Genomic DNA, 12,811 nt, shown 5'->3' on the forward strand with positions numbered 1-12,811 from the left:
CGCTACTTCAGACTGGCCTATTTCAAAAGACCTGTCTTCAAGCCCAGACATTCTTTCATCTGCTGTACTGGTTCTGCTGTAATATTTATTTTATGCAGTCTAGAGTCCCAAGATCTCTGATTTTTTAATACAATCCCTCTCCTTGCTGAATCTCTCATTCATTCTATGAATTTCCTTCGTAATTTTGTTCAATTGTCTATACATTTTTAGACCTTTTAAAATTGCCTTAGAATTACTTTGAGTTCTTTTTTTGACAGTTCATTGGTTTATCTTCTTTGCAGTCTGTTGCTAGAAAGTTCCAACATTCCTGTAGAGGTGCCACATTCCCTTGCTTTCTTTTGTTTCTTGTGTTCCTATATTGATATTTGTGACTAGCATATTGTTGCCTCTACCAATTATGTATGGTGGCAGTTTTAGTAAAAGTCTTTTTCCTGCTTGTACATTCTGGGTGTTTGTTAGACATATTGTATTGGATTTGTTTCTAGGCTGGCACTTTAATGTCCATATAGTTTCTTCAGTTGTAATTAATGTTGGCAATGTCTGCAAGTATCTCAGTGCACTAGTCTGCAGGAGCTGTGGTGCTGGCGGGGATGCAACTCTCTTGTGTGAGCCGACTCTCAACTCTCAACTCTTTTTTTTTTTTTAAATTTATTATCTTTAAATAGTTGTACAAAGAAGTTCCCATTCTACAAAACAGTCTATGAATACAAGGTGTCTGACAACATTGTCACCCATTGCTCCTAACCCATCCCTTGTCTCAATTTTCTTTTTTTTTTAAATTGAGATGAGGTGATTACATATATTTCACATATTTCACAGTATTGTGGGATAGTGATACTTAAAGTCACAAACACATTTTAACATCCACAAGGCAAATTGTCATTATCATGGTCTATACAGTTTGTGAATTCTATGAGCTTTGACAATACAATTATTTCTTCCACATCAGGTGTTTACATTTCTTTCCTTTTCGACACTCAACTCTTAAGTGCAGTGTGCTTAGCTGTGGATGTGGAGTGCCTATCAGTTTCTTCAAGTCTTATGGGGGTAGAACCATCCCAGCAGGACCAGGTTCGTGTGGTTCAGCATGCCTGCTAACAGGGAAGGTGCTTCTGCGATTGAGGGCCTCACAAACAGTAGACCACACTACAGGAGTCCATGTGGAACACTTGCCAGTGTCTAAGGGCTACAAAGGTTACTTTAAAGGACTTCTGGAGGCGGGTGGGAAGGGGTAAAGCACTCGGGGTTATTACATGCTTTTAATGGCCCAGGCTGACTGGACAATGTAGTCTAGCTCCTTTGTAGGGCAGAAAGTGAGTGTCATACGTGGATTCTTGATGCAGATGTCTCAATTAGAGAGTACACAGTATAATGGCCATTGATGCTATATATTTTCAATACTTAAAGAGATGGAAAATTCTTAGTTTCATAGAATGGAGTGGTGAAAGTTATTTACCAGAAGTTTCTATTCTTAAATGTGTGTGAAATCAAAATAATCTTTTTTTAAAAAAATTATTTATCGTAAAGATGCTGTACAGAGGGGTTACAGTTACATGAGTAAGGTAATGAGTACATTTCTTGTCAAACATTGTTACCCTCTCCTTTGTTTTTCTCCTACTATCAGAGGAAATAGAAACCATGGTTTTTAAGCAAGTCAATGGACCATTTTTTTTAAACTTGTGAATCTGGTTAATATCTTGAGTTTGTTACTAAAAAAATGTGCATCTATGAACAAATAAGAGCAAACTCCTTATGGATAAGACTGTAAAATTTTGACATGAGGGGAATTATAACACGTATTTTATATAACAAGCCAGTTATTCTTAGCAAGTTTCACTACTGCTTATTCCTTGAAATTCAACTAGGGAAAATGTAATCGGGTTAAGAAACCACCATTGTTAGAAATGACACTTTGAGAACCAGTAAGGAAATCCAGTTACTGCATTCACAGGTTTGTATTTACTTGTGATAATTATACTTATAAAATCATGAAATTGAATACTGTTAATGTCTTAAAGATGGCTGAGGAAGGGGCTAGGAAGGTGGCTCAGTGGTAGAGTGCTTGCCTTGCATGCATGAGGCCCTGGGTTCGATTCCTCAGCACCACATAAGCAGAAAAAGCCGGAAGTGGCGCTGTGGCTCAAGTGGTAGAGCGCTAGCCTTGAGCTGAAGAGCTGAGGGGCAGCACCCAGGCCCAGAGTTCAGGCCCACAACCGGCAAAAACAAAAAACAACAACAAGATAGCTGAGAAAAAGTCTATGAAAATACATTCCTGTAATTTCTTAATGACTGCTGCTGGTTTGTTTTAAGTAATAGTATAACATTTTTATGTTGCAATTAAAATTTCAGAAACCCTGATGATAGTTAATTAAAACTTTATTTATCTAACAAAGAAATGACCAGTTTTATTATTCTTGATTTATACCTGGAAAACTGAGTCCTAAGATCTGTGTAAGGTATCTTTATTTTATTCAGCTTTAATGAAGAGTATTTTTGCTCCCAAAAAGTGGAGAATGAATAAAATGATAACTTAGAAGCAGATTTTGGCTCAATAAAAAGGTTTTAAAATTTAGAGCAAGCAATTATTTGTAGATTATCTTGTCTTCACTGTATTCATTTCTGTTTGAGATTTTGTTTTGCTTTGTCTTATAATGGCTCTTTGTGTTGAAAATTCATCTGCCCCCAATCAGCACAGAGCTTCAGGGCTGGAGAGCCTTTATTCTGCCAAGGGCCTTTTGGATATTTATAACATCATTCTCTAGCCATACAAAATTATCAATACAGGCAAAAGGCCACAGGTAGCTGATGTGAAGCAGATTATGTCTGTCCTGATATCCACCAAATTATTTTGCAAGTATATGGCCATAGATCAGACATTGCTCACCCTCGCCAGTGGTCTCTGTCTGTACCAATTCTGCATCTCTGTCATCTCTCCATCCCTTTGTAGTATTTAGGACTTTCTTTCCAAAGGAATATTAGGATGTTATTGTGTGTGTACATGTGTATGTGTGTACATGGATGTATGTGTGTGTATGTTTGTGTGTGTGTGTGTATGTATGCATGCTCTAATAGTGGACTTGAACTCAGGGCCTCACAGTCCCAATTTGGCTTTCTTGCTCATGTCTGGGATTCTACCACTTGAGTCATGCTTTCAGTCTGGCATCTTGCTGGTTGTTGGAAGGCAGACTTTTCTGCCTTTAGGTCACTGGCTTCAAAAATGAGATCTTTCAAGTCTCAGTTTTCTGAGAGAATGCTACATTTTCAAATGTAACTTGTAAGTCATTTTTCTTTTTCTTTTTTGCTATTAGTAAGAATGTCAGCATAAGAAAATATTCAGCTCCAGTGAAAATAATTGAGATAATGAAGTAATTTCTTATTTACCAAGAAGTCTAGAAATAGAGAAGCCCAAGTAAATGAGGTGTCCCCTTCTATATTCTCTTGCCCTTGGTCTTCCTGCAGGTTAGGTGGCCTTCTGTCCTATGTAACTGTGACAGTTTAATAACCCCATCCACAAAATGAAGGAAACAGTTCTTGTCCTCCTCATGCTCCTGGTCCTCTCCTCCATCCCCCACCTCATGTCCATGCACCAGCCAAACATTGGCTGGGAGAACAGGAACCTTGTGGAGGGATGTCTTTGAGTGGATTAGGATCAGTATTCACTTCCAATGCTGGAGATGAAGAATCAGGGAGGCGGGTAGCTGGAGAAAAGTGAATCGGGAATAATATCATCATTCTGGTGGGCAGGAGCAGAGCTAGTAACAATGTCTGTAAGTTCTTTTTCCTTTCACTTTTTATGATGAATATATGTTAAAAATCAGGTGAAAGGAGTAATTGAGCCATTCTATTTTACTTGTAACAGGGTATTTTATTTTGATTATATTATTCCAAAAGTTCCTCTAAAAATCATATTGCATTTTTAAATAGTAGTAGATCCTCATAGGGGACAAGGAGTTGTTCAGGAGTCTCACCGTTACTCCCTACTCTACCTTTAAAAAGTCTACATTCTCAATAAAGAATTAAGCCTTTTTATGTAAACTATTTTAAAAAACCCCAAAGAACTAAAACAAAACAAAAAAACAAGTAGAGCCCAGTCTGGATGGCTTATACCTGTAGTCCTGGCTACTCAAGAGGCAAAATCTGAGGATTGCAGTTTGAAGGCAGTCTGAGTAGGAAAGACCATGAGATTCTTATCTCTGATTAACCACCAAAAACTCAGAAGTAGAGCTGTGGCTCAAGTGGTAGAGTGCTATCCTTAAGCACTAAAACAAAACAAACCCAAAAAACTCAGGGACAGCACCCAGGCCCTGAGTTCAAGTCCCAGGACTGCCATCAAACAAAAACTAAAACAACTGGATGCACTAACAGTATGCTCCCATTTGAAAAGCCTAGCTCCCTAGCTCCCTAATAAATCATGTAACTTCCTCTGACCTGAGTCCAATTCCTAAACCTATAGCCATTGCTATTAAAACTGCACCATGTTTTTCACTTTCCTATCATCCTTTAAAAGAATGAGCATTTGATTACCAGTGCAAGTTCTGGCTGTACACTTTGAATCACATTAAACAAACTTATTCTTCAGTTCAGATAATTCTGGCTATGCCTCTTAGAGCCCACTTCATCCTGGTTGTCAGCTCCCACGTGAAGAGTGAGATGAGGAGAAGCCTAGGGACCATGGAGGCGAGAATGGATATGGATCATGGAGAGAATGTGATACACCCAAGGAAATGTGAGAGGTTGCTTCTGTGGGTTGGAAATGAGTTTGGGACCAGGGATCCCCCTCAACAAATCAGGCTGAAAATCAAAGATTTCTATTTAGACATGAGACCTGGGTAGGATGGTTGGTGGATGAAAAGGCAGGTTTAGGACTGGAATTTTGGGTGATGCTTGTTTGGGAAGATGACAGTGAAAAGTGAAATAGAGTTGTGTTCTCCAGAGGATCAGGCCTGAAGTAGACAGAGAATTATGACAGAGTGTCTTTTATCCACATTAATCCACCGGCGACTGCAATCTTGCTACTTAATGGAGGAGGACGGGGTGTCCTCAGATCCATCATATTCCAAGAGATAAGAGTTTTACCTTATGCCAGCTTCATTGGGGCCACTTGCATCTTGAGCAGTCTTCAAGTGCTGATAACTAACTGCCTAGCTAGCTTCAGAGAGCACTAAATCTTTTTGCCTGGAAAACTCTCTTCAGTTGGAGAAAATAAAGAACACCTTTCTTTTCATCTACAAATGCAATATTCAGTTCCATAGACTTGTTTCTGTTGATCATGTGCACGTAAGCATTCTGTTTGCCATCTTTGTCCAACCTCTTGCTCCTAAATGTACTCTGATATCATGAAACCAGAAGCTAAGGGAAGTGGTTTAAAATTACTTGTGATAAAAATGAATAACTAGATTAATTCTGAGTCAACTTCAGCTTTTGGAAGGACTCAAACAGAAATACAAAAATAATGGGCTGAATTTTCACAACCTCATTGCCCTTGTATTTGAAATAGCTATTTTGTTTCCCCGCTTGGAAAACCATAATGATATAGTATCTGAGCACTTTGATCTTCCGGGGTGGGGCAGCTGGCTGGGGATTGAATGGTACAGGGACCACCATTCTGTAGCTGGAAGTGTGTGAAATTCAATGAAATTGCAAACTGTCAATTCTTGGTGTGCTACGATAAAGATGAAAATTTCAAAGTACTTTAAATTAGAAAGTATAGTACAGAAAGAGTAGACATTGAAGGCATTTGCCAAAGTCTTTGTCGAGATATTGTTTAAAGAAATTTAATATAAGTCAAGTGTTCTTTATATTTTATTTAAACATATGTATGAGCATGTAACAATGAGATGTACAAGACACTATGTTGAAAATGAACTTTACAACTTCAGGTGTGAGGGTGAGGGGGGGTGAGGGAGGAATGGTAGGGGAAAAACAAAGGAGGGGGTAACAATGCTTGATAGGAAATATACTCATTACCTTACTCATATAACTGTAACCCCTCTATACAGTATCTTTACAATAAAAATATATAAAAAGTATATATATACACATATATGTATCATAAAATGTTATAGTTTGTTATATATGTGTGTATATCCATATACATCCACATTAGTGTGTATATAGATGTGTATGTATACACATACACATTTGTTTGTGCTGATGTGTGTGTGTGTGTGTGTGTGTGTGTGTGTGTGTATTTTGCTTTAATTTTTGACAGAATCTTGCTATAGAGCTCAGGATGGCTTTGAACTCTCAGTCATCCATAGTGCTGTGATTATAGGTGTATACTACCATAACTGCTTAAAATTATAGATGTTTTTCGAACTAACAAAAATTCTCTCACTAGTTTTGTTATCATAATCACTAGTAAAGATATTAGGTACAAAGCAAAAAATGAAGGCTTGATTAGAAATGGTAACTGTCTAGATTTAAACTTAGAAATGTGGAATGCTGGATATAATTTTATGTGAGAGGCTGAAAGATGGTGATTGTAGGAAATGGCTACTTTGTTACCATGAGGAGAGTGTTAGGTTTGGGCATTTCTATTAGATTTTTTTACTGCCTGTGTATAGGATATATATGCACTAGAGCGGATTTCTCCCTCCCTCCTAAGGAGCATTCTAATGGAAATGTATGGCTGTGACATGACTATTGCCCATGAGAGTATTTGCCTTTAGATTTAAGCCTGCAGCTCAGAAAACTGCTATAAATACTCTAAAAATAATAACATTGTGAGTATTTCTATGTCATTTCCTTTCAGAATGTTTTTCATTTTTATTCTACTTATACTAGAAAAAATGACTTGCAATCTGGGTAATTATGGTAAGTAGGAAAAGCCTCTCACATCAACAAGAAGTTCAAAATGATGTCATTACTGTTCATGGTATACTTGTTTTTGAAATATCTGGTTTTAATGTTTTAGAGTCATTTTATATGTTTACATGGTTTTTAACACTGACACTAAAATGGCCCCTAATTAATATATTCATACAATATATAAAAACTGTGCACCAAGTGCCACAAATTCTCCTGATGTTCTATTTATTTATAGCATGTGCATTGCTTAATGTGTGCGTTCATTTGAAAAGCATTTTTTAAGCGTTTGCTAGTCACACTTTCTTTGCACACAGCCACAGTCTTCTACCTCCCTTCAGTAGGTGAGATCATCAAAGTTTACAAGTATTCTCTCCTTACGAACAGATTTAAGACATTTTTGAAAATCATGAGTATTGCTCATAGATTATCTTGGGCTGGGCCATATATAAATACAATTGGGACCTGGGTTTCTACAGTAAGTGTTGGAGGGGAATGTTCTCAGAAGGCTAGTGTGGAGGCAGAACAGGGGAGGGAAAGTGACTAAGCAGGGAGGCTCTTTCCATTTGTCTCCCCAGTGAAAATCTGGAGGATGATGTCACAGATTGGTCTCATCTGGAAGCAAATGAACTGATCTTCCACAGAGAGTCTGTCAGCCACTGGTTCTGACTGGCTCTGGGAAGAGGCTGGGAAGGTAGTCTCTTGTTTCCAATTGGCCCTGGGGTAATCTCCAGGCAAAGGATGGACATCATGGAGTCATTAACAAGACTCACAGCATCTTGGTGATGGAGATTCCATGGCCTCAGCAGCCTCCACCATACAGTTGAATGACAAATTCAGTGGGGTAAAGAATGTGTTGGAGCCAGGTTCTGTCATTTCCCCCGTCCAGAGGGCTCCCATATATATGCATCTTTGTAACCAAATGAAAGTGGAAATTCAAACTCTGTCCAATGCTTTTTGATTCAGAAGCATTTCAAAAACATTAGTGAGGACATGAACTTCTGTCACTTTTTCTTATTTGTTCTATTTTTTTTGTTAGTGTTGTCACTGTTGGTATTTGTTGTTGTGGTTCGCTGTTGCAGAATTTATCTGAGTTAACCATTAAAATGTGTTCATGTGACTATGAATAAAAATGGGTTCATTAAGAAAGGACCTGAAATACTGTCCTTGAAACCTGAGGGTGTTTTCAAGTACACTCAGGCGAGCCTTTCTTCTGGCTTAATTTCCTACGTGTGTGTGTGTGTGTGTGTGTGTGTGTGTGTGTGTGTGTGTGTGTGTGTGTGTGTGTGTGTGTGTGTGTGTGTGTGTGTCTGTGTGTGCCTGCCAGGCCTGGGGCTTGAAACTCTGAGCTTGGGTACTGTCCCTGAGCTTTTTTGCTCAAGAGTGTCACTACTTCCATCTTTTTGGTGTCTAATTGGAGATAAGTGTCTGTCTCATGGACTTTCCTGCCTGGTCTTGCTTTGAACTGTAGTTCTCAGATTGCAACTTCCTAAATGGGCGTGAGTCATTGGCCTCCTGCATTAATTTTCCTACTTGAAATGCTTTATTTGAAGAAGGCTTTTATTATATAAGCATATAAAATTATTTAGACAGAACCAAAACATTTGGTATGTTCAATGGACAAGGTAATTTTAATTTTTTTTGTATTATGCTATCCTGAAGCACTGTAGAGTATTCTTTTTCTTGGTAGATCACCTCCAACTCTCTTTTCTCTTCTTATGATGGTGAAGATGGAGAAGGTTTTCTTTTTTGAAAAATAATCTTTCTTTTCTTGCTAACTTACCAGTATAGTGAAGTATTTCACAGAAAAGAAAACCTTGTGTGGGAACAATGGAATCCTCATTAGTATCACTACTTTAAAGGGCATCTTATTTTGTTTTAAAATGTCAAGTATTTTTCAGGGGCACATTGACAAATGAAAACTTTTCTGTATTACACCATCAACTTTAACATGTCAGATCATTGATGTAGAGTAGAAATAAACAATGGCAAGTCTCCATCTTAGCTCAAAGAAATGTTTGTTGCTAATAATATTTCCTCTGATTGCATTTGTATTTGATTATTCTAATTTATTAGACAGGAATAATAGTATGCAAATAAACTCAGAATATAAAGAGGCATTAATTCAGTTTAGAATTCTAGCTGTTAATTCACCCTTTTCACTTTGCATAAGACTTTGCTAATATTTTACATCTAATAGGAATCCTGCCAGTGCCCAGGTGATTTCTGAAAGGAACAAGATTTTGGAGCAAAACAAACATGTGATTTGAAGGGAAACTTGCAGGGATCCAGCTTACAAATGACTTATTTAATGATCTGAAATATAGCACTATTGGCTATCTGTTTCACCCTAATATAAAGTATTACCCATAGGAAGCATAAGGTTAAGAGGATAAAGTAAAAGATTATGTTAGACTTTTCTTTGGGCTCAATCTTAATAAATGTCTCCCTCAGTCTATCTTTATTTTTCTGTAATAGTTGCTCTAATTCTCTATATTTATATTTTTTCCCACTGTGGATATAAGAACTTTTTGCAAAAGAAGAAAAAAGTCTTCTTCATCTGTGTGGATAAGAATTTATTTTTATATCTGTTTTTATCCTTTAGTTATTATTTTAAAATATTGCCATAGCTGAGATACAATAAATATTTTAAAAAATATTATGTCTGAGCTAGGAACCAGTGGCTCAGGAATCCTAGTTAATCCTAGTTACTCAGGAAGCTGAGATCTGAAGATCATGGTTCAAAGCCAGTCCAGGCAGGGAAATCTGTGAAACTCTTGTCTCTAATAAACTACTCAGACAGTGCTGGAAGTGGTGTTGTAGCTCAAGTAGTAGAGTGCTAGACTAAAGCACAGAGAGGCTCAGGCCCAGAGCCCAGGCCCTGAGTTCAAACCCCCAGACTAGCAAAAAAAAAATCTCATCAAATTCTTCAAACTATGCTTTTATTTGGTAATGCCAAATGAAGAATCCATTGTATAAGAATTCAGAAACATTTCTGTCACTATCAATGATTTTTGCTAACTTAAAAAAGTCTCTTAGCCACATGTGGTGACACCTGCCAGTAATCCCAGCTACCACGGAGAACGAGGCTAGAGGAATTGGAGCCCAAGCTGGATAACATAGTGCACAAACTTACTTTGTTTTATGTAATTATTATCACTTGCTAATGGCTTGAACAATTGAGATTCCTGCATGTTGTAACATTTTTTTGTTGTTGTTGCTTCCAGAAACTTTCAACTAAGTAAAGAAGATCACTGGGTTTACCAGATTGTATTAGGTCAATATTCTGGGGAAGTCTTTGGTAGAAGGACTCTGTATCTGGACATGTTACAGAGATATTTTCCTCACAAATCTAGGCATGATTTGGTAAGTACCGATCCTTCCTACATATTGGTAAGTGGAATTGCTCTAGTGTTTATAATGGTTAAGTTGTGTGCGCGCACACACGTGTGTGTGTGTGTGTGTGTGTGTGTGAGCATGTGCAGAAGTGTGTTTTTGATTTTGTATATTACAGAAAATAATAGATTACAGGTTAAAGGTTCTGTATGTCCTTTTTCAGGTCTTTATTTCTGAAAGAGGTAGGGGACAGTTGCAGCCACACTCATTCTCTCTTTCCTTTCTTAACACAGAGATCTTCACCATGGTTCCTCTGCTGGTGTCTTACTGTCAGGTGCCCACATAGTTATCTGCCTGCCCTCATCAGTTCTGCCATGTCTGGGTCTTGCCTGAAAGTGGAATGCTGTGATACCTCAGTCTCTCTAGGCATTGAGAAACCAAAACTTGTTCTAGGAAATGGCCCTTACACATACCCTCCCCATCACCTGATGGCCTGGCTCCACTACATGGGTCCAACACTCAAATGCAGAGCCCAGAACACAACTAAATGTTTATCCTGTGGTGGGTAAGACCACAAAGATAAGAAAACAGAAGATACCACATTACCACTTAATTTTGCAATAACTCACTTATATGTGGAAAACAAACAGGTGAACTCTTGACATTTAAACGAACTGTACTATAAAATATTCTCACATTTTCTGCACTTTTGTAATTATTTCAAATTAACCAAGTAGCAACAGTATGTATGTATAGAAGTAACTGTATGCTAGTCCTGTAGAATTTCCTTTAACACATATAATGGCAAATGAACATCATACCACTGTTCTTATTTTTTGGTTCAGAAATGGAAACAAAAAGCACACAGCTAGTCACCATCCTCCCCAAACTTCCTACCACAATTTTTTTCCCTTTTATTTGAGTGCCAGTCTTGGGACTTGTGAACATAGGGACTGAGTGCTGTCCCTCAAGGTTAGTCTATCACTTTAGCCGGGTTTCACTTCCAGCTTTTTGGTGGTTAATGGGAGATAAGAGTCTCATGAACTTTCCTGCTCCAGATGGCTTTGAACCATATCCTGAGATCTCAGCCTCCTGGGTAGATAGGATTGCAGTGTGAGCCATGAATGCCTAGCTGGATTATTTGTTTTAATTATGGTTTTTAACTGAATGCAATGAACAATTTGCAATCAGCATCACTTTTATAGATTTCTTTTTGTTTTTCTACTATTGACATGATAAATATTTTTACATTTACTTTCTATGTTGAACTGATAGTGTCTGTTTCTTTATGGTATATGCCTCCTTTCTTAATGTTTTAAGGATGCTTTTGGGTTTATGGAACAAAGCTAAGAAGTTTACAGGACAGATTTTACTAGCTGGTTTAATTGAGACCACATTCTATTTCTTTCTATATCTGATTAATCAGACCTAAAATGCTCTTTTTAAATAGGGCATACTTACCTTGTATGCTAAATTCTTTTCTTCCTTCAAACAGTGTGATCAGGGGGCTGGGAAGGTAGCTCAGTGGTAGAGCACTTGCCTTGCATGCGTGAGGTCCTGGGTTTGATTCCTCAGCACCACATAAGCAGAAAAAATAAAAAAAAAGCCAGAAGTGGCGCTGTGGCTCAAGTGGTAGAGTGCTAGCCTTGAGCTGAAGAGCTGAGGGACAATGCCCAGGCCCAGAGTTCAGGCCCCACGACCGGATCAAAAAAAAAAAAAGTGTGATCAGTACAAGAAAAATCGTAACTAAGATCAGCGACTTTCAACCTCAGAAGACATACCTTTGAATGAAGAGATTTTTGGAATCTCTCCTTAGGCTCCTGGTTCTATTCTTCCTTTCAAACCTTGTGCTATCAGTACAAAATCCCATGTCCGTCAAGAGTGAGGAGGTGACATCATTGTCATAAATGGAGTTTAGGCATCTTAACCTCTAAGAAGATTAGTCACGAAGGACAAATCTGAGGGTTTTCTCATTTTTGTAGCCATTTTTATGTTGATTAGCACACCAACTAACTGAAACACTGATGGAAGTGTTAAAAGACTGTATTAAAATTATATATAGGTGGAAATATTGCTTTCTGCTTAGCAAATCACTGCTATTTAAAAGTAAAAGTTGTTTGAGATGCCAGCTGGTCTGATTTCATCATGTACAAGGAAAATAAGGATTTATAACATTAAATGACTTGTCCATGGTAGCTATTTAACCAGTAGGGCATAAGTTAAGCTTGTACCCCCATTTTTCAAAATCACTAGTTATAATTACTTTTATTCATTTTCATAACCATGACATGAGCTACAGGTCCACTTTCATAGCGATGAATAATGATCATTTATTATCTTTTCAGGTAGAACATGAGAAATATTGTGTCCAATATCACTTTGCTAAGGAGCAGCGAAAGATGCTGATAAAAAATTGGAGTAAGAACAGGAAAGACTTTACACAGAAGGCAGTATTGACGCTCCTTGAGGCCTGTGTAGCTCATGAACTGGAGAGCATGTTGGCCAAGGACAGGAGAAAGCAACAAGAATTGTGTGCTCATCTGAAAGCCAAGGTAAAGTTATTTTGGAATTTGTGTGGATTTCATTTCAGAACCTGTTTTTCTTTTTCCTTAAATTTAAACCTACCATTCAGTTTCACTGTAAAGCCTATCTTGAATGAAATCATTGG

The 12,811-nt window shown here is 37.7% G+C and overlaps 1 protein-coding gene across 1 annotated transcript in view; it reads left to right on the top strand.

Moving 5' to 3' along the window:
- Nucleotides 1-12,811, top strand: part of Ccdc148 (coiled-coil domain containing 148) — a 301,529-nt gene that overhangs the window by 145,747 nt on the left and 142,971 nt on the right. Inside the window, exons 10-11 of the mRNA XM_070022789.1 lie at nucleotides 10,035-10,173; nucleotides 12,489-12,695. Coding sequence (XP_069878890.1) covers nucleotides 10,035-10,173; nucleotides 12,489-12,695 — 346 coding nt within the window. The remainder of the gene's footprint in view (nucleotides 1-10,034; nucleotides 10,174-12,488; nucleotides 12,696-12,811) is intronic.

Source organism: Dipodomys merriami, unplaced genomic scaffold (genome assembly GCF_024711535.1).
Source record: "Dipodomys merriami isolate MVZ:Mamm:240054 unplaced genomic scaffold, mDipMer1.0.p SCAF_1, whole genome shotgun sequence".
Taxonomy (NCBI): domain Eukaryota; kingdom Metazoa; phylum Chordata; class Mammalia; order Rodentia; family Heteromyidae; genus Dipodomys; species Dipodomys merriami.